Consider the following 24,401-nt stretch of genomic DNA (forward strand, 5'->3'; position numbering starts at 1 on the left):
AAGCCGTAGATGTCGAAGAGGAAGATGAGTATGGTGAAGATGATGATCAGGACGATGGATATGGCGAACAGATGGGGATGTGGAGGGTTCGAGGGGGATATGATTTATGATGTATTTTGAGAAATAAAAGTGGTATAAATTGGTCAAAAGAGGTATATAGTGGCATTATCGTAAATAAGTTTAGGTTTAAGGGTATTTTGGTAAATAGGGCTTGTACATTTGAGTGTATATTTACTTTATAGAGTGTATTTTTTTGGACATAGGGATAGTTTGGTAAATTTGGAACTTCCAGGGGCATTATGGTAAATAGACAAACTTCCAGGGGTATCCTGGTACTTTTCCCTATATAATATCTCCTTTGACATGCAAATCACTTCCTCTTAAATAACTCATTGAAAAATATGTTGAAACTTATAGTGTAATGTCAAATTGTATGCATAATATGGAGAGTATTCTTTCATGCAATAACATTTTAGCTTACGATACAATACGAGTGAAAGATGACATTTGTCAATGAGATGGGTGAATTTACAAAAACAACATCAAACAATATCTCACGGTATGAAAAAATGGTGTGAATTGTTAGTTGTCAAATTAGGTGAGCAGTGTTGGTGATTATGTTGGTAATGTCAAATAGTTAAAAGTACAACTTTAGTATAATAAAATCCATAATCAAGATGGAATTTGGAAATTCTAAACATTGTGATTAGATAGAGAAACTCATTGCAACATCACTCCTTAACCATGGAATGCATAGTTGATTTATAATCAATATGGGGTCCCATTCGTTGATTGACTTTGTAAACCTTGTTCCACAACATGTTCAAAATGCCACCATGGAATGCATAACTCATTAAAGATCGATACCATTTGTTGATTGACCTTTTAAAGAATGTTACACAATATATGTGTTAATAATTAGGTAATTTAGCAAGGGTTAATTAGTACCTAATTATGTGATTAGTTGATAAGCGGAAGATTAAGTGATATGTGTGTGTATATGTGTGAGAGGAAGAGAGAGAGAGAGGAAGTTAACACTTATGTACAACACAAGATGGGGGATGAGAACTATATATTAAATTAGCATCAATATCATCATCATCATCATCAAAATACACAAATACCCACAATGAGGTATATATACATCTCATGTGCAAAGGTGCACATGTGTGAGTAGAATATAGGTACTAAGGTGTAAGTCGTATATTAAATGTACTTAGGAGTGGAGGATCTAGAATATCCCACTTAAGTACAAGGTCCTATTTAAGGTGTTATAGTCAACACTTTTAACTAGATTCTATCTAGGTAACTACGAAGTTACATAGTTGACTAACTAACTAAACTAAGTTGAGCTTGATCTCTCAACAATATGCAATAAAAGGCAAAGATTACTTCTTATCATGATAGTTCATCTATATTGTTGAGTATTGCTTCTTATCGTGATAACTCATCCCATTTATTGATTGACCTTATAAAGAATATTACACAATATGTGCAAAACGCCAAGGATTTTTTTATTTTTTATTTTAAAAAAGGAGCTACTTTCCCATTAGTTATGAGATTTTTACAAAAAGATTATACAAGAAATTGGGGAATCTACAAAGTCATTGCAACATTACTCCTTAACTATGGAATGCATAACTGATTTATGATCAATATGGGGTCCCATTCATTTCATCCACTTTGTAAAGCTTGTTACACAACATGTTCAAAATGTATATGTACATGTTCAAACTCATCTATATGTATTACGTGTTGAACTTATATATATATATATACCTACAAGCCCAAGGATAGAGCAAACTTATGAAATGTTGGTTAAATATGTAGGGTGAGGAGGAGTACATTAATATATACAGTACCATAGCCTCCATTTTGATGTTTATTTCCCAAAATTGACCAAGAAGCAAAAAAGTGTGGAACAAATATTTGAACTCTTGCACCTTTTGAACCCAAGTATTGGCTCTAGTTAATAGGCTTATCATCATTCTTATCTTGCCTCATCACTTTATTACTTTTATCAGAGGTGGTGATGGTGAGAGTAGGGTGCTTTTTATTGGCGGACGTTTATTTTATCCAGACCTGGATCGGACGGTGCAGATCGTGTGTGCCCTTAGCTAAGTGCCTTGCACCGTTCGTAGACATGAGCCATATCCACACTTATATACATATACATATATATGTATACATATACATACATATATACATATATACATAGAATGAACCATGTGTATCATACGTGCATTCGCATTCGAGCATGATTCAATCAAACATGTATGGTAAATCATCTCAAAGTTGGATTGGATTGACTATGGTCTATATTATGTATTGATTCACTCTCAATCCCAATAAGTGGACTCAAATCCATTGTGAACCACCAACATAAGTATGGTTGCAATATTTGCATTGTATCACATGCATACTTTTGGGATGCAAATCAAGACATCTCTATCATCCTCACTTTAGAACTTTACAAAAAAATGAGTATGAACTATAGAGATTGAATCAAAATATGTCATTATAAATTATAATCAAACGTTCAAAAACTCATAAAACGTATATTCGAGAATATGAAGAAAACATGACATAGGCAGTATTAGCATAACAACTTACCACTAGGGTGACCTAATTTCTAATAAGAAAGAAAGAAAGAAAGAAAGAAAGAAAAAGGAACATGACACTAACATAAAATTTTGCCATGAAATAGGTAGTAGTAGCATAACAACTTACCACTCGGGTGAGCTACTTTCTAATAACAAAGAAAGAAAGAAAAAGAAGAAAAAGGAACATGACACTAACGAGAGGATATGAGAAAGTTGGGAATTGAACCCAAGACACAAGTAATAGTAACACAACAACTTACCACTAGATTGTGCTTAGTTATAATAAAAATAAAAGAAAAGAAAAAAACTATTATGACACTAACATAAAATTTTGCTATGACATGGTACTAATGAGAGAGAGAGAGAAAGAGATGAGAAAATTGGAAATCGAACCCAAGACATAAACAATAATAGCATAACTCCTTACCACTAAGGTGAGTAAATTGTAATGATAATAAATAAATAAAAAGATTAAAAAAAGGAGCACATATTTTTCCCATTTCAAACGTGTTTGTTTCCAAACGTTGGAATGCTTGCACGAACACGAATATTACGTTCTATGCATATACATATACATATACATATACACATAGATTGAGATATTCGCATTCGTGCGGCCTCCCCCACGAATACCAACGAATACGTATAAGAATATTTCTTCCAATATTCGTTAACATTTTTTTTTCCCCTTTTTCCCTTTTTTTTTTTTTGAAAAAATGCATTCGACAAGTAGCGAATAGAGAAGAGCTCTGCAGGGAATAGCAATCAGCAATCAACAGGGAACAACATCAAACATCGGCTCCTCGAAATTTAGGGTTCGACTCCGTCCTTTCCTCCTCCTGCGTAAGACATACACTCGGGCAAAACTCGGTAAGACTGTCTCTCTTCTACATTTCCTCATACTTTGTGATGTTTGACGTCCCAACCTCCTTTCATATAATCTTCTATTTAAATTCTTATGTCTCTTGGCTGCTCAAATTTGACTAGTATTTCTTGATGCTTGTGTGTGTGGTTTAGGATTTAGGGTTTATATTTGTGCTTTTTCAAAGTTATATGGCAGATTTCGTTGTTTGGCCCAAATGTGGTCATTATATAGTTACCTCAAATTCGGATCAATCCCTGTTGCATATCTTGCTTTTGATAATTGTGTCTGGATAATGAATTTCTCCCCACCTATGCTTGGTAATGATGAGGAATCATGATCATATGGAAATAACTCCATGGAATATGAAGATGTTAGGAGCTATGGTGATGAAAACATATTTAAAATAATTGCATGGATTATGAATATGTTATAGCCTATGGGTTTTTTTATCAATTGGGTCATTTAATATAGTGTATTTTGTTGCATAATTTAGTCATAGTATCCCGAGTAAATTGGTTGTGGAGGCATTCTATTCGAGACCTCTTTCTATATATTTCATAAAGAAAATTAGGGTTTGGGCAAAACTCGATAAGTCTCTCTTCTTAGTTGTCCAATAATCCATGATTTATTCATGCAATAATCATAAGATTAGATTTTAATTAGAGGCATTGTAGGATCATCCAAACTTAATTAGATTTTAATTAGAGGCCGGATTAATGAAGATTTTGGATCAAAAAGTCTCTTAAAATTTTTCCCTAAAAATTAGGGTTTTGGCAAAGCTCATTAAGTCTCTCTTCTCATCTCAATGTTGTCCAATCTTCTGTGATTTATTCATGCTAGCATTGTAGGATTATGCCATCATAATAAATTTTAATTAGAGGTAGAATTAATGAAGATTTTGGATAAGAAAGGTTTTAATTCATTTTTAGGTATCAAATTAATCTCTTTCAAGATTAGCTGAAAGTTAATTTACTAAATGGTGAAACAAAAGAGCTTCAAATGGAATCATGTGGCCGTTTTGAGAAAACATGATAAGGGTATGCCTGTTGTTCAATGCAATCATTGTCACCATGTATTTGTTGGTGGCCCCTTTCGAATCAGAGCTCACTTGTTGAGCTGGAAAGGTTTAGGTGTTGACAAATGCCGTCAAATTGATGCTGTTATAAAAGTTGAAGTACAAAAAATGGTATCTGGTTGTGCAAATGTTGACATGAATGATGAGTTATCAATTGAATGCAATGCTAAAAATTGTTGCACAAATGTTGATATGAATTTGGAATCAACATCTATCAATGAAATGTCTTCATCATCGTTTGGTAATGCATCAACAAGTAAAAAGAGGAAAGTAGACAATGTTGAACCTTTGAAGATGTTATGGCAAAAGCAACTTGATAAAAATGCTAATGAAGCAATCAAGAGGTTTTTTTTTGTAGAGGATATACCGGATGTAAAAGTGGGAAGTACATATTTTCGTGAATTAATAAAAGTTGTGGCACTTGCTGGGCCATCTTATGAGCCACCATCTCCTTATCAATTGCGCAAAAGGCACTTGAATGAAGAGGTGAAATATGTTGAAAATGAGATTATGCAAATTAGAGAAAAATGGAAAACTATTGGATGCACTATTATGAGCGATGGTTGGTCAGATACCAAGAATAGACCAATAATTAATGTCATGGCTACTTCTGCGTATGGCACTGTGTTTCTGAAATCAGTTGACACTAGTGGAGAATATAAATCGGGAGAGTATATCTTTAAGATTTTAAAGGATGTTATTCTTGATATTGGCCCATCAAATGTTGTGCAAGTTTGTATGGACAATGCAACTAATTGTGTAGTAGCTGGGAGGATGATAGAGAAAGAGTGGTCCATGATCTTTTTTACCAGATGCACATGTCATTGCATCGATTTGTTGTTTGAAGATATTGGAAAATGTGGTTGGGTTCATGATGTTTTGAAATTAGCTATAAAGGTAATCGTGTTTATTACACGAAAACAATATTCTTTGGCAATGTTTCGTAAGTTTAGTGAGAAAGAATTGTTAAAGCCTTCCACTACTAGATTTGCCTATAGTTTTATCATATTGTCAAACTTATTGGATGACAAAGTCAAAGGTGGATTAAGAAGAATGGTGGTTAGTGAACAATGGTGTCAATGGAAAGGATAAAAAACACAACTAGGAGAAGAAATAGTTTCAATTATACTTGATGCTTCTTTTTGGGCAAATATAAAGAAGATCGTAAAGATATGCAAGCCTATCCTAAAAGTTCTTAGATTGACGGATAGAGAAGGTGCAACCATGGGTTTAATTTATGAATGTACTCATCGTATGATAGAAGAAATAAACCACATTGAAGATGTAGATCGTTTATTGCTTGATGAAATTCGGGGAATATGTATGCAAAGATGGACAATGCTACATTCACCATTGCATGCAACTAGCTTTATTTTGCATCCAATTTGGAGAGAAAAAATTCAAGATATTGATGAGAAGTTGAATACAAGGTTGATGGAAACTATTATGCAGTATACTAATGGTGATATACCTTTATGTGGTGTTTTATTAGATGATTTCTATGCTTATAAAACTCAACAAAAGAGTTCATTTCAAGTTCCTATGGCAAATGATCCAACTAGAATGCATGGTGCAGTTAAGTGGTGGGAAACATTTGGAGCAAGCACTCCAAACTTAAAAAGGCTTGCAATTCGTGTGCTTTCTCAAGGTTCATGTGCATCTTCTTGTGAAAGAAATTGGAGTACATTCTCATCGATACATACAAAAAAAAGAAATAGATTGACTCATGCTCATGTTGAGAAATTGGTTTACATACATACAAATCATTGTCTCATTAGAAGAATAAAGGAAAGGGGATTATGCCTAATTGAAGCAACATTAGATATGATCAACAAAGAAGAAGATGATGAGAGACTTTTGAGAATGCAAAATCAAGCTATTGATGAAAATGAAGCTCATAAGGACATTAGGGATGAGCTTGAAGATACGGATGATGAATGTGATAGTGCATAGACTCTTAAATTTCGAAGCATTACTTAGAAGTTAGAAGTTAGAACCCAGAACTTAGAAATTAGAATATAACGGCTCATAATCGCTTTAATTAAAACTTTTCTTTCTTATGTTAGTGTGATTTTGAAGACCTTCTATTTTTCTATTAATTGGGGATTTTTCCTTTTTATTTAAGTGAATTGAATAATTTTTATTATGTAAATTTATTTTCCATAAACGAATGGTTTTTATAATATTCGTGGAGCAATTTTATATTCTCGAATGCTACGAATATTGAGGATGTCGAATACCACGCATATCACGCATGGGTCAATCTATGATATATATATATACATATATGTATACATATGTGCCTACTGACTTATACATGTATTCCATACATAATATTCCACACTTAATTTGACTCTTTGGAGATGGCACCTCTCTTCCTGGTCCTCTCTCTGCTTTTGCTGGCCATCGCCCACCCAAGATTAGGGTTAGGTCTAGGGTTTTACTCGGAGAGAAGTGGGTGGGAATGGGTGTCAAGCTCCTCCATAAGAAACCTCAATGCCTCCGAGTTCAATGACATGGCCACTCCATTTGTGCAAATTTGTGCCAACACATACAGGTATCCCCGCTCCCGATCGATCTCGGGATGGAAGGCTTCTGATAAAGTATTCCCCATAGGTCCAAGCACAGGTGGGGTTCATGCTCTGGTCTATGAAGAGGAAGTGATTGATGATGATGATGATGATGATGATGAAGAAAAAGAGGGGCCGAGCCGAATTGTGGTTGCGTTCCGTGGCACACAGATCTCCGATCCGGTCCAAGGCCTGGCTGATCTATGCGCAGGTATGCTACTCTGGAACGAGGCCCCCGACTATTCATCTCTCCCGATCGAGTGCACATCACGTTTCAATGAATCAACCCTAGATTACTTGACCCCAGCACTGGCTTACACCAAGCTTGTCATCCAAGCCTACCCTAATTTGCACTCAATCCTGCTCACCGGCCATAGCCTCGGTGCTGGACTCGCCATCCTCGTCTCGCTGGCCCTTTCGGAGCATCATAGATCTATCAAATTGCCCGTGATAGGGTTTTCGGCACGAGGCCCCGGAAATTCCACTTTGTTCGAGAGGCATTGTTCGTCGGACTACTTAGACCATTTTATCACCATAGCTCTTGAATGGGATGAAGTGGTGAGAACCACTTTTGATGAGCAAGTAGGGTACCTTTGCTTGTATGAACAAGAAGAAGAACCATCCTCCTGTCAGCTTTGCTTCTCTTCTTCGTCTTCGGCTTCTTTGACAATGCCGGGTTCGTCTAGTGTGGACAAAGATGATGATACTATCAATAAGTTTTTGCCCCAAGGGGATTGTTATACATGCTTCTTAGAGACTCATATCCTCAAGCAGGTCATCAATGCCGTGGCCAAGGGTGAGAAGCCCACATGCCGATCCGTGGGTTAGTCAAAAGGATCAATTCCATGTTTATTATGGCCTAGTGACATGAAAATGGAGGGCCCTAATTAAGCAAATCAGATATGTACCTGGTGTTTTTTAATCTAATCGTATGTGTTTCTTGATGTTAAAGAAAGGATTCTAATAATGTGATGAGATGAAAACATAAATCATAACAAACATTATCATCACTCGTTCTTTCATTCGCATTTGGGTAAGTTTTTTATATAGATAGTGGAAAACACATACAAATAATAAACATGCTTCGATTAGTTGAATGCAAACCACACAAATACATTGCATGGGTTAAAATGCATACCTCCATGCATTTTGGGGAGCACAAGACGAATAGTCGAAGCCATTTCAATGAGAAGTTGCAATCAAATGTATAAATGACACATGTTTGAACTGAGGATTGAAGACCCAACCAATTCTAGTTAGATTACCATTACAAAGGTATGGAGGTATGCATTTTAACCCATGCAATCTATGTGTCTTGTGCTCCCCAAAATGCATGGAATTTAGAATAAGTTAATGGGATACCACATATTTTACACTAAGTAACCCTAAAACTTCTTGTCATAAAGACTTCTAAGTGAGCAAAAGGATTATATTACACATCAGTTACACCATTTGTCCTCTATTTATTCACTCATATTATATATCTCCTATAGAATTGTGCTTTTTGGGCAACGAATATATGTTATATGGAATAGCACTATCCTACATTCAACTTTGATGTCATATTGATGGACCACCTATTGAGCAATCCTTGATGTACTAAAACTGGTTGTAGGGCCTATTATAAGTTTACATTATGAGATTATTGTCATTTTATACTCACCAAAGGGTCAAGACTATGGGACATGTGTGGGACGACAAATTATATGTACAAACCTTGATACATACTAAAACTAGTTGTAGGACCTAGTCCAAGTTTACATTATGACATTCTTGTCGTTTCATACTCACCAAAGGACCAACACTATGGGATGTGTGGGACAACAAATTATATATACAAACTTAGCGCTCAATGGGGGTGGTAGTGATGATTCAACGATGGCCGAGAAGTGACTTCATCTTCCACAATTTCATTTAACATTGAAGGGGAATTGGCATTATCACTAGTAGGGGGTGAGATTGATGGTTTCGTGGCATGGTTGCGTTGTCCTTTTTGGGTATAAAACAAGAGTAGTGGTTATTACTCTATTGTTTTTAGGTGAAGTGGGGGAAACTTGATCTTTAGGGGTGTTCTCCCCACACCTAAACATAATATGGCATACCTCCTCGGTTGTTAAAAGGGATGAAACCATGTTTTTTACAATGAAAGAAAGAGACTTCAAAATTACGAACACTGCTTTATAAGCTTTTGGCAACAACTAGCCAATGGCAAGCACGATCCAATGATCGATACAATTATTGGTAGTATTAGGATATTGATGGTGGAAATATGGTCACATATTCTACATTGACTATAATTATTCAATGTTGGACTCTCATTTATTAAAGTGACTAGAGATTACTTCAGCATCTTTAGTAAAGTGTGACTATAATTACTGCATTTAGCATTGCATCTACCCTCCATTTTGATAAATGAAGCTCCATGGTGTAGTTCTTCTCTGCCTTAGAGAGCCGGCACCTTGTGTGAAAACTTATCAATACCAATTTCGCATGCACAATTCCATCACCTTTAGCTCAGTACCATAAAAAACACATCATTAAGGCTTACACTTTACTAGTTTAATCCACATAATCATCTTGATCAATTAGCATCTTAGCCATAAACATACTTAAGAAACATAATTAGTGAAGCAATTAGTAAAGGGCCTAAATTTGCCAATGAGGGTACTTTTTGAAGCTTGTATGTGTGTGCGGAAACATATACGTGAGGACTTGTGTTATGTGCTCAACAGACTACACAGATGAAAGCAAGAAGATAAACAAAGAATATACACGATCTAAGCTCTAATGGAAGCTCTGATTATTACGTTCGTTCTCTCTCTCTCTCTCTCTCTCTCTCTCTCTCTCTCTCTGAGACTCTCTATACAAGAATGATCAAGCGATACTCTTAACAACGTTAGGTTATCACTTATATACTAAGCCCTAACTCTTTGGACGAGTTCACACTAGGATACAAAGTGGAAGGAGTCATCCTTTTATGCCAACAAACTCCCCCGTAAAAGGACTACTCTTTCCTACTGTAGAAGTGTTTGAGGTTATCTCCCCCGTAAACCTAGATTACAAAATTAATCTAAATTTATATTTACAAGTTAGTCGGCATGTCGCCGAGTCGTCAGAGATATGTTCAATGTCTAGGCTGGTTCGGCTAGTCAGTCAGATTGATTTGTCTGAGTCGATCTGTTCGACTTACCTTCTTCTCCTCGTTCAGCCTTCTTTTGCTCGGTTGCTTGTCGCAGTCCCATCTTTGTCCTTAATGCTTCGAAGCATTGATCTAGGAGTGGCTTCGTCAAGTAATCAACGATGTTCACCTTGGTGTCAATCTTCCGGACTTCGAGCTTCTTCTCAGTTATGAGCTCCTGGATGTGATGATATCGAACCTCAATATGCTTTGTCTTTACGTGATAGACAGCATTGTTGATGAGGTGTATTGTGCTCTGTGAGTCGCAATAGATGGTCGGCGTTGGTCGGTCGATTCAGCCTGTGGCTTAAAAATTGGCAGACGGTCGATGCAGCCAGATTGCTTCCTTTACTGCCTCTGATGCTGCTATGTACTCGGCCTCCATGGTGGACAAGGTTGTGCACTCTTGAAGTTTCGACCTCCATGATATAGCAGCACCACCATAGGTGAAGATATAACCAGATGTTGACTTCTTAATGTCTGTATTTCCGACATAGTCAGAGTCACTGTAGCCTTCAACTTCGGCTGAGGTTGTCAAACCGAAAGTCGGTTGTGTATCTTCGGTCCCTCTCAGGTACCTGAAGATGTGCTTGACGGCCTCCCAATGCTTCCGTCATGGATTCAACATGTACCGGCTGACCACCCCTATGACATATGCTAGGTCAGGTCGGGGCACCACCATTGTGTACATGATACTTCCTACGGCCGATGCATAGGGCATCTTTCCATTAAGCTCTCTCTCCTTGTCCGTTGAAGGAGAGTCTTTATCTGATAGTCAGATCGACGTCAGAAGCAGTGTTGGTGTTGGCTTTGCATTCTCCATGTTGAAGCGTTTCGGCCCCTTCCTGATATAGTTGGAATGGGATAGTCGGAGAGTCTTGGTCGTCCGATTTCACTCGATCCTCATGCCCAATATGTGATGGGCTTGTCTGAGTTCCTTCATCGCAAACTTGTCATGAATGCTCCGCTTCAGCTTTCCGATCTCTGATTGATAACTTCTTGCAATAAGCATGTTGTCGACGTATAGGATTAGGTAAATCCTAGACTCTTCGGCCCGTTGTCGAATGTACATGCATGGGTCGGAGTCTGATCGGCAATATCCAAGTTCCCTGATGTAGCACTCGAACTTCTGGTACCACATCCTCGTCGCTTGTTTCAAGCCATAAAGACTTTTCTTCAGTCGACATACGAGGTGACTTTCCTCCCCCGTCACCGTGAAGCCTGTTGGTTGAGACATGTAAATGTCTTCTTCCAGATCTCCGTGTAGGAATGTCGTCTTTACGTCCATCTGCTCAAGCTTTAAGTCTTCTGTTGCCACAACTCCTAGTAAGAGTTGGAGGGTGGTCATCTTGACTACTAGTGAGAATATCTCGTCATAGTCGACCCCATGTTCTTGTTTAAACCCTTTTGCGATAAGCCGAGCTTTGTACTTGGGTTTCTCTAAATCGGATACATATTTGTATCGGAAAACCCATTTGCAAGCTAGCGGCTTTCTTCTGACTAGTAGTTCGACCAGCTCCCATGTCTTATTCTTGTGAATCGAGTCCATTTAGGATTTCATGGCTTGTAGCCATGTGTCGGTGTCTGGTGTGGCCATAGCTTCTTCATATGTGCTTGGTTCACCTGCATCAGTATAATGGACATAGTCGAGGATCGGGTGATAAAACTCCGTTGGCCTTTGATTTCGTCCGGATCTCCTGAGTTCCATATTGATCGGTTCGGATTCTTCAATCGAATGTGTTGTTGGATCGGTATTTATAGAACTACTCAAGTCTGGAGTCCTCTTGGGTGACTCGCCCCCGTCTTGGGATTTCAACGGTGTCACATTGTCCTCCCCTATGGACTTTGTTGACTCGGGTATGTTTCCAAATCGCATCTTGTTGGCTTTGCCTTGTTCAACTCTTGTCGAATCAGCTTTGTCTTTGATGGCTTTGTCTTCGAGTTCGACTAGTGGACCTCCTACCGATTCCGAGTCGATAGGTGTGTTGTCAACTTGGTCATGTTTGACTATTTGTCGAATCTCCGATTCGTCTTGGTGGGTTTTTCCTTCTTCGATAGCTCTGTGGTCTTCAAAGGTTGCCCTTTTTTCAGCTATTTTCTACTGGTTCGGCTGAGAGAAGAAAGAGTCTTCATTGAAGACTACGTCACTGCTCTAGATCAGTTTCCGGTTCTCTGGGTCCATAGCATGTAGCCGAAGTCCCCATCGGTTCCATAACCGAGAAATATGCACTTCGTTGCATGAGGCGCCAACTTGGTCATTTTCTCCCTAGGGATGAATGCGTAGGGTTCGCATCCGAATATACAGGGCCTATCGTAGGTCGGTTGTTGGCCTGACCATAGTACTTGTGGCACTTTGATCTTGATTTCTTTTGATGGAGAAAGGTTTACTAGGTATACTACCATCTACAATGCCTCGGCCTAGAACTCCAGCTTTAGTCTAGCTTGTTGGAGCATTGCCGTCACTCTCTCCTGGATCGTTCGGTTGATCTATTCTACCACTCCATTCTGCATGGGTGTGTAAGGAACGGTCTTTTGATGCTGAATCCCTTTGTCGGATAGGTATTGTTTGAAAGCTCTGGAGGTATATTCACCTCCGTTGTCAGATCGGAGTGTCTTCACCCTGTATCCCGACTGGTTCTCCACTTCAGATATCCACCAAATGAAGACCTCAAGCGCTTCCTCTTTGGACCTAATCAAGTAGGCCTAGACTTTTCATGTACAATCATCTACAAATGTGATGAAGTACCGGGAGCCTCCTTGTGATCGCTCTAGCATGGGCCCACATATATTTGTGTGCATGAGCTCTAAGGGTTGTCGTACCATCTCGTAGTGGAGAGAGTGCGGACTTCGTGTTTGTTTCCCGTATCGACAATGCTCGCAGAAGTTCGTCTTTGCTTGGAGTTTAGGGATGTCGCCGACCGTCATCAGCAGATCAAGTCCGACTTGAGACATATGGCCAAGTCAGCCATGCCATAAGTTCGGATCGGTCTTTTCGGCTACATTCAGAGTCCCATCTAGATTGATCACCATCAATGGTACAAGTTGTTGTACTTGTGCCCACTCCCAATTCTAAGGTTTCCCCAGTTGATCGTCCATACCAACTCACTTAGAGTCGTTTTGCACCCTTCTTCGGCTAGCATGCAGATGGAGAGCAAACTCCTTTTTAGATTGGGTACGTGCCGAACTCGGTTCAAGGTGATCATGTTGCTTTTTGACAATCTGATGGGAACCTCTCCAGTTCCTGTGATTTTGCATTCCTACCCGTTGCTTTATCGGATTGTGCCACTAACTTCGGCTGAATAGTTCAAGAACCATTCAATGTTGGGGGTCACGTGAAATGTGGCACCGGAATCCAGTAGCCACGTGTATGCCTTTTGTGCACTGTAGAGGACTTCTCCGATCATTGAATCCTCTAAGGAGAGAATTTCTCCTTATCGGGTGTCAGCAACGTTGATTTGGCTGTCGACTGGAGAGTGGTCTGAGTCGGGTCGTCCTCGATTTTGCTCGGATCAGTCGGAAACATTGTGGCCAACTTTTCTGCAGTGTCTACAAAATTCACCTGATCGGCATGTTCTTGACTTCGACCGATGTCGGTCTCCTCTCATCTTGGATCGATTGGTGTTTCGATCAACTATGTTGGCTTGCTCTCTCAATTGAATAAATTTGTTGATCGGCTCGGTCAAGTGGTGGGCTTCTGTCAACTCATCGATAGTGAGTCCCATCGATTTTCGCCGAATGTCCTCGATGAGGACTTAGCCGATCATCTCATCTAAATTTAGGATTGGTCACCTATTAGTGTATGTCGTGCGGAATACCTCCCAGCTCGCCGGCAAGCTCGATAGGAGGGCAAGGGCTTTCACTTCTTCTTTGAAGTTGATCCTTTGTGAGGAGAGTTCTGACAACACCCGACTGAAGGCGTTGATGTGGGAGGTAGCCGGATCAATCTCTCTCATCTTTATGTTGAACAGTTGTTTGATCAAAATCAGTTTTGAAGATGAGGACCTTTTCTCGTACACAGCTTGTAGCTTCTCCCACAACGAGAACGTTGTCGTCTCTTTTGCCGTGCTGAAGTAGACATTTTCGGCCAGATGCATTCGAATGATGGAGCGGGCAATTTCATCTGTAGATCTCCACTCTTCAGTTGTCATTGAGGCAGGTTTTTCACTGTGTCAAATGGCTTCGACTTATCTTCTGATGATCATCACATCCTGCATCATCTCCTTCCATAGCACAAAGTTTTTGCCGTCAAATTTTTTGATTTCAACTCCTGTTCTAGATGTTGAAGCCATGTTCTTCTTCGAAAGTGAGATTTTACTGACCTAGTCTTTTTCTTTTTAGCTTTTCTATTGTTTGTTGCCGTCAAGCAGCAAGTCGCTCTGATACCAGTTGAAGCTTGTATGTGTGTGCAGAAACGTATATGTGAGGGCTTGTGGTATGTGCTCAACAGATTACATAGATGAAAGCAAGAAGATAAACAAAGAATATACACGATCTAAGCTCTAATGGAAGCTGTGATTATTGTGTCCGTTCTCTCTCTCTCTCTTTCTCTCTCTGAGACTCACTATACAAGAATGATCAAGCAATAGTCTTTACAACGTTAGGTTATCGCTTATATACTAAGCCCTAACTCTTTGGACGAGTTCACACTAGGATACAAAGTGGAAGGAGTCAGCATTTTATGCCAACACTTTCATTTATGAAAGATATTATCAAGTTTCGCTTTGTATATGTACATATATAGTACGAACCATACATACTTTTGTATTCATTATTTTTTAATGTTAACTTTTTTAAGGTAAGAAAGTTGAGGTAAAAAATGTAAAAAAAACACAAGTATGTTCCCATAACATATGTATTCATTTGCAAACATATGAAAAAGAATGTTTGCAAATGCATTCGAGTATGTATGTATGTATTTGAGAAGTTGTCGATGACATTTAAATACCTTTTGACAAGAGTTTGGACCACAGTTACTTGTTTTAAATTCAATGATTATCTACAAAACATTCCTCTTAGGAAAAGAGAATATTTGCAGATAAATAAAAACAATTCTTGTAAAATTTTAACTAACTCAAAATCCATTAAAAAAGCACAACATTTCAAAATCCACTGGATAATTAATGATGATGAATTGATAAACATAACTCATTATGAGGTTCAGTTGTGTGCATGACAACTTTAAGACTAGATTCTTTGTTGATTACATTGTTACACAATATCTACAATCTCCCAAAACAATTTCTTCAAAATGAAGAACTGGATTGAAGAACACAAACATCCAAATTTTCTAATCACCAAAATCTTTTTAGACATTAACTCATTACAATTTCAAATACAATACAGTATCAACATATTGTTTAAAGAACATGAATTCTTATTTGAGATTGGGTTGATTAAAAAATAACAGTCACATAATGAATGTCCAGAGTTTCTTGAACCATAAATTCATAAAGCATGATTCCACATGACTAGATAGATAGTCAAGCACTGGAAATGGCGAAGATCATTCTCATGTGATTGATGGCTTTTCAACATTTGCCAAAGGACCTTTGAACCAAAACATGGCACTCCCAAACCAACTACCAAAAACAAGGATGGTCACACCTCCTACAGCCACAGGTGCATAGTTCAGGCTCTCTACAGTGACAGGATATTGAATCGGTAAAGAGAAAAGAATTGTAATAGTAGCAACCCATAATACAGCCAACCATCCAACAAGAACACCAAAGGGCCCCAAATTGAATGGACCAGGAACAAAACTTTTCCTTGCTAATGTGACTCTAAACAATGATGGCAATGCATAGGCAATGTATAAACCTATGGTTGCAATGGAAACCATAGCTTGAAAAGCCACCGAACTTCCCAAAGACTGCACAGAAGGCCAAAGAAACATTGAAGTACCCGTTAGGATCTCTTCAATCTAGATATTATATGAAATATTATTGAAGAAGAAAAGTTAAGGAAAATGTCTTCATTAACATACCGTTAATGCCATTATGAATGCAACCACTGCAGAGAGCCACACGGCATTCAGGGGGACATCCCACCTGTTCACAGTATGCCATAGTCTGGAGAACGGCATGGCTCCATCTCTCGAAAATGCATACGCCATCCTATAGTAAAAGAATACAAATAAATGTTTAGTGAAAATCTCTTTCCAGAACGCACTTTCTTTATAGTACAAGAATGCAATGTATGTTTGAGCTGATGCACCAAGCTATGTTAACGGACAATAGGGAGAGCACAATATGCAACCAGAGACAACAATGTCCAAAGTATTAGTTTGTTGAGAGAATGTCCATGGAAGAATTTCTTTTGTGGATAGACCAGAAACACGATATGAAAACAATGAACGCTACATCATTAAAAAGCAAATACAACCCTTAAATTTACCAACTCTCATCTGTATGGCTAATAGATATTCCCTGCCCAGGAGGTAGACCCCCATACCTATCTACCTCCAATTGATGCTGTGAGGTTCAGATCTGTCTAATCATACAACTCAATCCATGAGACAGATGGATATCCATATATCCAAAGGTGTAAAACAAATCCATCCGCAAGGCCGTGGAGAAGATGGAATCAATAGAAGGCTATCAACTAGGTATTAAACTTGGCAACATGATTGAAGAGCTGCTCCCGTTTGTAAAAGCATGGAGACCAGGCACAGGCAAATCTAGATTAAACTTGGCAACATGATCGAAGAGCTGCTCCCATTTGTGAAAGCATGAAGACCAGGCACAGTCAAATCTAGATAGAGGCCTTCTAACCTCAGATTCCATCCAAAGAGGCAAGAATCACCTTCATCTGCCAACAGATTATCCTAAGTGACCTGCAGGACTCGCCTATTTACCTAGATGGTGATATCACCAAAATGTCAGTCCCACATAGAAGAGCTTGTATGCCTAGAGTACACCACGCATGGACAGAATGAGTGTCACCTAGTGTGATAGTTGAACCATCATTGCTGGCAAGCCCATCACAGGGCTGGGGATACACACAAAGAGATCTGCATTGAAGTTTGGAACACCAATGGTATCTAGGGATACATCTAGAGCACTCGAGGAGGTTATGAACAATTGATATATTATTCTACTCAACAGAGACATGGAGTCTAGAGAGGGGCCTACTGAGGATACATAGCTTCACGGGGAGTCTCTACACCAGAAGTGAACAAGGCATATACTTCCCAAAGATCAAGAGGGACGGTGGCCATACTCTTTCAAACGGTGCTGCAGACTAGGAATCAGCAACGGTTCGGTTTTGGTTTAATTGGTTTACCCTTGTCCAAACCAAACAGGTTAAGGCTTACCCGGGTTGGGAGTTTCCAAACTTGAATTGAACCGGGTCCTAAACCAGTTAAGACTAACTGGTTTAGCCTAAACCGGTTTAGCCAAGCCGATAAAGCCTTGAGCAGTTTGGAAATCGGTTTAGCCAAGCCGATAAAGCCTTGAGCAGTTTCGAAACCGGTTTGACCCAAATCAGTTCGCTTCGGTTTGAGCCATCCCAAACTGAGCTAAAGCCGGTTAAGGAAGCTCAAGCCTAAACCTAACACAACTGAACCACCAAACCGTTTAAAAACAGTGCAGGCTTAAGACGAGCCGTTGCCGATTCCAAACTGCAAACCTAGATACTTATACAAACATAGCCCAGACCAAGATTCAAAGGCAGGTATCTTGTAGATGCGTCTACACCTCACATTAAGATTGAATGATATACATTCCCATGTGTCACTTTACTCTTATGTGTGCTCTAGATTTGTCTTAAGAGAGAGAGAGGAGCATTGCTCCACCAAGTATCCTCATTACTTGTTTTTTATATGCTCAGCATATAGTGCAATTTGTGAAAGCTATGACGATATATTAAGAGAGCATGATGACACGAGGGACACACTAAGGAGAGCACCTAGAAGGTACGTGCATAAATATCCTTTCTTAGGAAGAAGGCAAAAATCGAGAAAATGTGTACTTAGGTCCCATGGATCAATATTGACCTCTCTATGGATGCTAAATATATCTTTATCTAACTATCTATCTATCTACCCTATACATAATAGTGGTTACGTTGTCGCGTAAACACGTGTGCATGTGTTACTGGAGCGGGACCACAAGGGACTTGGACTAGGGAGTTGTAAAGATGTAGGAGTCAAAAGGGAGTAAGTCGAAGACTCACACTAGTCGAAAGATCAAATTAGTGAAAGGTTCGCACCAGTCAAAAGATCAAACTAGTTTATCCATACACCATACGACACGAACGGATGGGAGAGATTAATACACAATTAACGATTTATCATGTGATTAAGACCAAATGAAGTCATATTAGGAGCTAGATTTTAGTTTATACAAGAAAATCCCTTTATGGAATAGGGTTTACAAGTTGCGTAAGTCCCTTCAAGTGAGCCACAAGCTCAAGCAAAAGAAGAAAGTGAGAGGAAGCTTCCGGTGCAGGCAAGTCGAGTGGGCCACCGAGACCACAACTACCTCTGATGGCGACGATGCCTTGAATCGGGGTAGAGTGCTCGTGCCACTCTATCCTCCCAATGAACGACCAGTGTGTTTGCTTATCTCCTCCTCATTGACTCCACTTGAGAGTCAAAAACCTAGACAAAGAAGAAGAGAAGAAGAGAAGAAAACAAAGAAGTCGAACCGCAAGTGTCGAGAGCTCCTCCAAAAGCCAAAATCCCCAAAATGACCAATAATATGCTAAAATGCTAAAACGCCCAAACCCCTAAATGAGCCCCCCCCCTCCTCCTTTCATAGTAAGAGGGCCACATTTGCATTTATTCATTTTCTCTTCGCAAAAGAGAAAAGGAATAATGCTCATTAATCTACACCGCATTGTCAGATATTCAAACTCTGCACCTATAGTACTAAGTGAACGGCACTAACCACTAGGCCATTCACTTTTCTTTATTATATATTTATCTACATAACTGTATATGCACAGTTTGTGCCTCCTTTTTCTTCCCCCCCCCCCCCTTCTTTTCTCCCGTTTTTTATACATTTCCTCTCTCCTCTCTCTTCACATGCTTCCACCTTTTGTTTTCCCATTCTATACCGCATTCCTACCTTCAGCACGCCCACATCACGAGAACGCATTCAACTAAATGTCTCTACATATTAAATGAACAAGACAGATATTTCCCAAAGATCAAGATGGGTGGTGGCCATACACTCTCAATGGAGCTGCAGACCAAGATACAAATTGTCACTTGAGATCCGAAGGCATGTATCTTGTGGATGCGCTAGACCTCACCTAGGATTGAACAATATACATTCCCTTGTATTATTTTATGCCTGCATGCTCTAGATTTGTTGTAACATAGGTGGAGAAGCATGGTCCACCATGTCTCATCATCACTCATCAAATAAATAATAGTAGTTATGCACTTCATGCTTGTAAAAAATGCCCAAGAATTGGTATGTTGAAACCACCTCTTGCATTAAGTTCATTGTCATTGATATTTTCCGACACTTAAAAGCTTTTATTTTTGTCTCATAGGCTAATTTCAGCCTCTAGTTAACATTATTATATCTTTCTTTCATAATTTCTTCTGAAAAGACATATGCTCTTTATGTAATTTGTTTCATTGAACAAAACTGCCTTTTATTGCATTGGGTGTGGAATCATGATTTGGTAAACATTTAATATTGTTGTAACTACTTCTAGGGCCATTATGTATATAACTTGTTGAGGAAAACATATCAGGAGAAAACCTGGAGTTGCTTGTGATTGAACTCATGCCACAAAAGAATATAGCGACAGCAATTACACCAAGGCAGACAATACCACCAGTCCCAGAACCATATCTGTTTTGAAATGCATCGAAGAAAACTTGGGCAATTGCATAACCATTTGCATCATTCGACGTGTCCAATACATGACTCAAATTCGTGACAGCAAACGTTACACCAATTAGATAAGCCCATCCCACCACAATAGATATAGCCACTGAGCTTATGATACCATATGGACCATTTTTGTCTGATGATTTTGTTTCTTCAGACTGCATAAATAAACAATGTTATTGCAACAAACCATATAATCTATATGACTGAATGGTGTTTAGCACAAGAAAATGACAGCAATCACCATGTGAGCAGAGGCATCGTATCCAGTAAGAGTGTATTGTGCCATAAGAAGACCAATAAGGAAGATATATGGCTTGCTATGGATGTTATAAGAATTATCAGCATTAAAATGTGTGAAAACAAATTCCACAGAGGCCCTTGTTGGGGACACCAGTGGTATAAGAATCATGAGGACAAATACTCCTGCAAAAAGACAATTTATATACATCTATAAATGCATATATGATGTGCTTATTGTATCAATTGAATCATATAGTTATACCCATATATAATTCAATAAAGGCATACCAACAACATTCCATACAGCTGCAATAGTCCCAAAATGAGCAAGCAAATTGATAGGAAGGCTGTTTAATGTTGCATGAAGGAAAAGAATGCCTCCATAAATGGCTAACACCTGATATTTATTTGAAACATAACCTCCCCCATTAGCACCTCCTGTGCTAAGCAATATGATATTTTGTAGAAGAACCGCCAAGGAGTAGTCTATACTTGTAGTTACAGCCCACTACAATATTGCAGCTTCACGCACATTTTAAAGGTTGAAACATAAAAAAAGGATGGATATTTGCAAGAATGCCCCTAACTTTCAAAAAGTACCAGAATATCCCTGTTGTACACAATTTACTTCTACAAGGGGGTGGGTTCTGATCATTTTTTAAAACTTCATGATATTTGGGCTCTTTGCCCTTAGCTTATATAAAAAATATATACAATTATGCTCAAGTACTAACGTGTATTTGCAGAAATCCCACCAATCAAGATGACAGTAAATATACAAACCTGACCCACAATGTTGAACCTGCAATCATAAGAACATGGTCTAAACAAATGAAATCCTAGCAAATTACATAACTTGTTTATATACCTATGCCTAGTCCAAGATACATGCTCATGACTAGTCAATTTATAGACAAGGATATATTCAACGAAAGACAATGATCCTCATGACTAGAATTGCTATGCATTTGGTTGGTCACATTTTTCATACATTTTGATCAGCACTTTAGGCATATGCATCTGGCTAAAAACAAGCAGGCATATGAAATGTTTTTCCAGCATTAGCAGCTACTGGAGCCTGCTAAGGACTAGGTCAACATGCACAAAAATTAGATTAAAACAAATGGCTCAGGACCTAATATAGCCCATTTTATAGCATATATATATATATATATATGAAATGTTTTTCCAACATTAGCAGCTACTGGAGCCTGCTAAGGACTAGGTCAACATGCATAAAAAATAGATTAAAACAAATGGCTCAGGACCTAATATAGCCCATTTTACAACATACCATCCAGTTATCCACGATGCAAAAGGTCCCCATTCCTTGCCAGCAAGTCTGTAGCTCCAAAAATAGAGGCCTCCAGAAGTAGGATAAGCTGAGCAAATTTCAGCCATAGATAGGGCAACAATCATCGTAAAAATGCCAGAAATAATCCATCCATAGGTCATGGAGATAGGACCTCCATAGGAGAGTCCAGTGCTGTATAATGTGGTAACTCCAGTGAGGATAGATATAATGGAGAAGGAGAAAGCAAAATTAGAGAGAACCCTGTACCATTATATAACAAGAGTTAGACTTACAATTACAGTTGCAGAAAAAGTGAAAAATGAAAAACAAATGATAGATACAGTATAGTAGAGAATGACGAAAAACATAGTAAATAGAAGGAGAATAGAAAGGAAAGGAGAGACACTGTGACACCTGAACAATACTGCAACTGTTTATATTAACTCAGCAATGCAAGTAACTTAAATGGCTTCAAATGTAATGAATAAATAACCTGATCAATGGAGCTGAAAGTGATGTCATCTAAAAATATCCATCATAGGGTGATCCAACATGCAAAGGTTAGTGGGTTGAGGGAGATTTCTTAGATCTTCTGTCATGATCACTTGGCTCGTATGGAGATATGCACAAATAAAAAGTTTTACTTTCCAATGTATCCATGTTTGAATAACCATGCAATGATTTGACTTTCATACTTTTCTATCATTTATTGACTTTTCCCTCAGTCTCCTTCAACTTACCCTTGTTGCACATTGGGATAAGTAGACCAACTGCTGATAGGAAACAAACTAAATCCTTTGAAGCTGTTATGCTCATTAACATGCACCTAGAATCACAGACTTCTTCCTTTTCATGCTTCTGGCACATGTTTAATTTGAAGGGTGGCATGGACATTTTTACATAAAACGCTGTTTGCTGTTTTCAGAACATTCCAGCCAGCAGATGAGTGTCAGAACCTAATAACAGCAGGCAGAAGAAGCTCTTCAAGCAGCATTGCTGCTTGATCGGCAGTGAGAAGCAAGTGCACAATGTGGGAAGCTTGCTTCCTTGCTTGAAAGGAAGAGAATGGGCCCCAGAAGCACCGCTTTCCCTGGCCCCCTGTGGGGCAGAACTTGCAGAAAAGGGAAGAGTGGAAAATTTTCCTTAAGAAATTCAGAAAAGATGGACGATCTGACTAAAGAAGGTGATAACTCCGTAGATGATTATGAACCATATAGCAGCAAAAAAGCATAAAACCAATACTCTGGAATTGTTTGGTTGTCGGGAACAGGGTGAAAGAATGGACTTCAGAAGGCCACTTGAAACATCTTCTTTTGTGAATCCTAATGCCATAGAGAATGTCAAACGTACTAGTGAAAACAAAAAAAAAGTGAGAATCTCAGAGACTACTCGTAATGTACTCAAGACTATTGCGAAAGAATGTTAAGAAACCTCAGGTTTTCGCCAGATAATGGAAGCAGCTGTCAAATGATGTACTATATATTCAGACTTTCTCAAAGATATGGTTGAGATAATGATAAAGAGGATCGAAAGAATGTTAAGAAACCTCAGCTTTTCGCCAGATAATGGAAGCAGCTGTCAAATGATGTACTATAATTCAGACTTTCTCAAAGATATGGTTGAGATAATGATAAAGAGGATGCTAACTAACTCTAGGAAGTGTAAGACCATGTAAAAGAGGGAAAGTTATCAACTTTCTCATCACAAGATGATATATCTACCAAGGCTTCAATCGCCTGGCTTTTAAGCATGAGGAAAGGAATGGGAATACAATTGAAAAAAAAAAAAAGCTAGAGTAGTGCAAAGAATATGAACAAGAATGGATCATAATAAGGTCCTAAGAAAGAACTTCATAGATTGCAAGATTGAAAAGACTTTTATAGAAATTACGTTTACCATGGATGAGAGAAATTTGTTTAGAAAAACAAGAAGGATGTAAGTCTCATGTGGATTAGATACAAAACAACAGCTTTGTGATGATACTAATGTGAAAAAAACAAAGATAGAATGCATGATCAATAGTAATAACGAGAATCAAAATGGGGAACTGTGGAAACACATGGGAACTAGGGTTACCAATAAAACAGTAGCAATGATTAGTAAGAGCCAGACGAGAGAAATGGGAAGTAAAACATACGAATTAAGGTTACGAATATATAGCTGTGATGATGATTAACTGGAACAGAAGAGAGGAATGGAATGTGTAACATACGAGAGGTCACGCTTGAGCTCTTGCTTGTAGCCGAGTTCGTGGAGTCGTTGCTGACCAGAATCGAGGCCTTGCACTCGCTCAGAAACGGCCATACTGGTGATAGCTGAAACAGGAGAAGGAGGTAACGATGGAGGAGAACGTGTCCTTCTTCTTCTTCTTCTTCTTCTTCTTCTTCTTCTTCTTCTTCAATGGAAACCTCTGCACTTTCTTGACTCGCTCGTCTACCGTGATCTGTGGTGTCAAGGGCGGCCGTCTCTTCAGTGGAGACGGTTCCACGGTCCATGGAAAGCACGTGCCGGTGCTCCTTGACCAAAAAGAAAAAGCAGGCGATGGAGAATGACGCCAAAAAGAGTACCCCCCGCCATGCCATCTGCAGAGACAGAGACAGAGACAAAACACAGACAGAGGCAGAAACAGAGGAGATGTGTGAAAATATCATTATTTACCAAAATACCCCTCCCTCCCTCCTGCATGGCATACAGAAATGGCCACATACATTACAATTTACATATA

The 24,401-nt window shown here is 38.8% G+C and overlaps 2 protein-coding genes and 1 pseudogene across 2 annotated transcripts; 2 read left to right on the top strand and 1 right to left on the bottom strand.

Annotated features, from left to right (window-relative positions):
• Positions 1-4,850: 4,850 nt before the first annotated feature.
• LOC147850274 (uncharacterized) lies at positions 4,851-6,545 on the top strand (annotated as a pseudogene).
• Positions 6,546-6,885: 340 nt separating this feature from the next.
• LOC147850275 (uncharacterized) lies at positions 6,886-8,123 on the top strand. The gene has a single exon (XM_087336156.1). It carries the CDS (start codon positions 6,907-6,909, stop codon positions 7,939-7,941), a length of 1,035 nt encoding a protein of 344 aa, XP_087192282.1. The 5' UTR covers positions 6,886-6,906; the 3' UTR covers positions 7,942-8,123.
• Positions 8,124-15,644: 7,521 nt separating this feature from the next.
• LOC147850276 (amino-acid permease BAT1 homolog) lies at positions 15,645-24,034 on the bottom strand. Its single transcript, XM_087336538.1, has 8 exons — positions 23,889-24,034; positions 21,677-21,937; positions 21,166-21,184; positions 20,671-20,890; positions 20,384-20,565; positions 20,008-20,297; positions 16,275-16,404; positions 15,645-16,160 (listed from the first exon to the last, which is right to left on the bottom strand). Exons 1-8 carry the CDS (start codon positions 23,978-23,980, stop codon positions 15,801-15,803), a joined length of 1,554 nt encoding a protein of 517 aa, XP_087192664.1. The 5' UTR covers positions 23,981-24,034; the 3' UTR covers positions 15,645-15,800.
• Between the last annotated feature and the right edge of the window lie 367 nt (positions 24,035-24,401).

Source organism: Azolla caroliniana, unplaced genomic scaffold (genome assembly GCF_043228905.1).
Source record: "Azolla caroliniana isolate FFs.n. ecotype wild unplaced genomic scaffold, voAzoCaro1.0.p SCAF_21, whole genome shotgun sequence".
NCBI classification, from domain to species: Eukaryota; Viridiplantae; Streptophyta; class Polypodiopsida; order Salviniales; family Salviniaceae; genus Azolla; species Azolla caroliniana.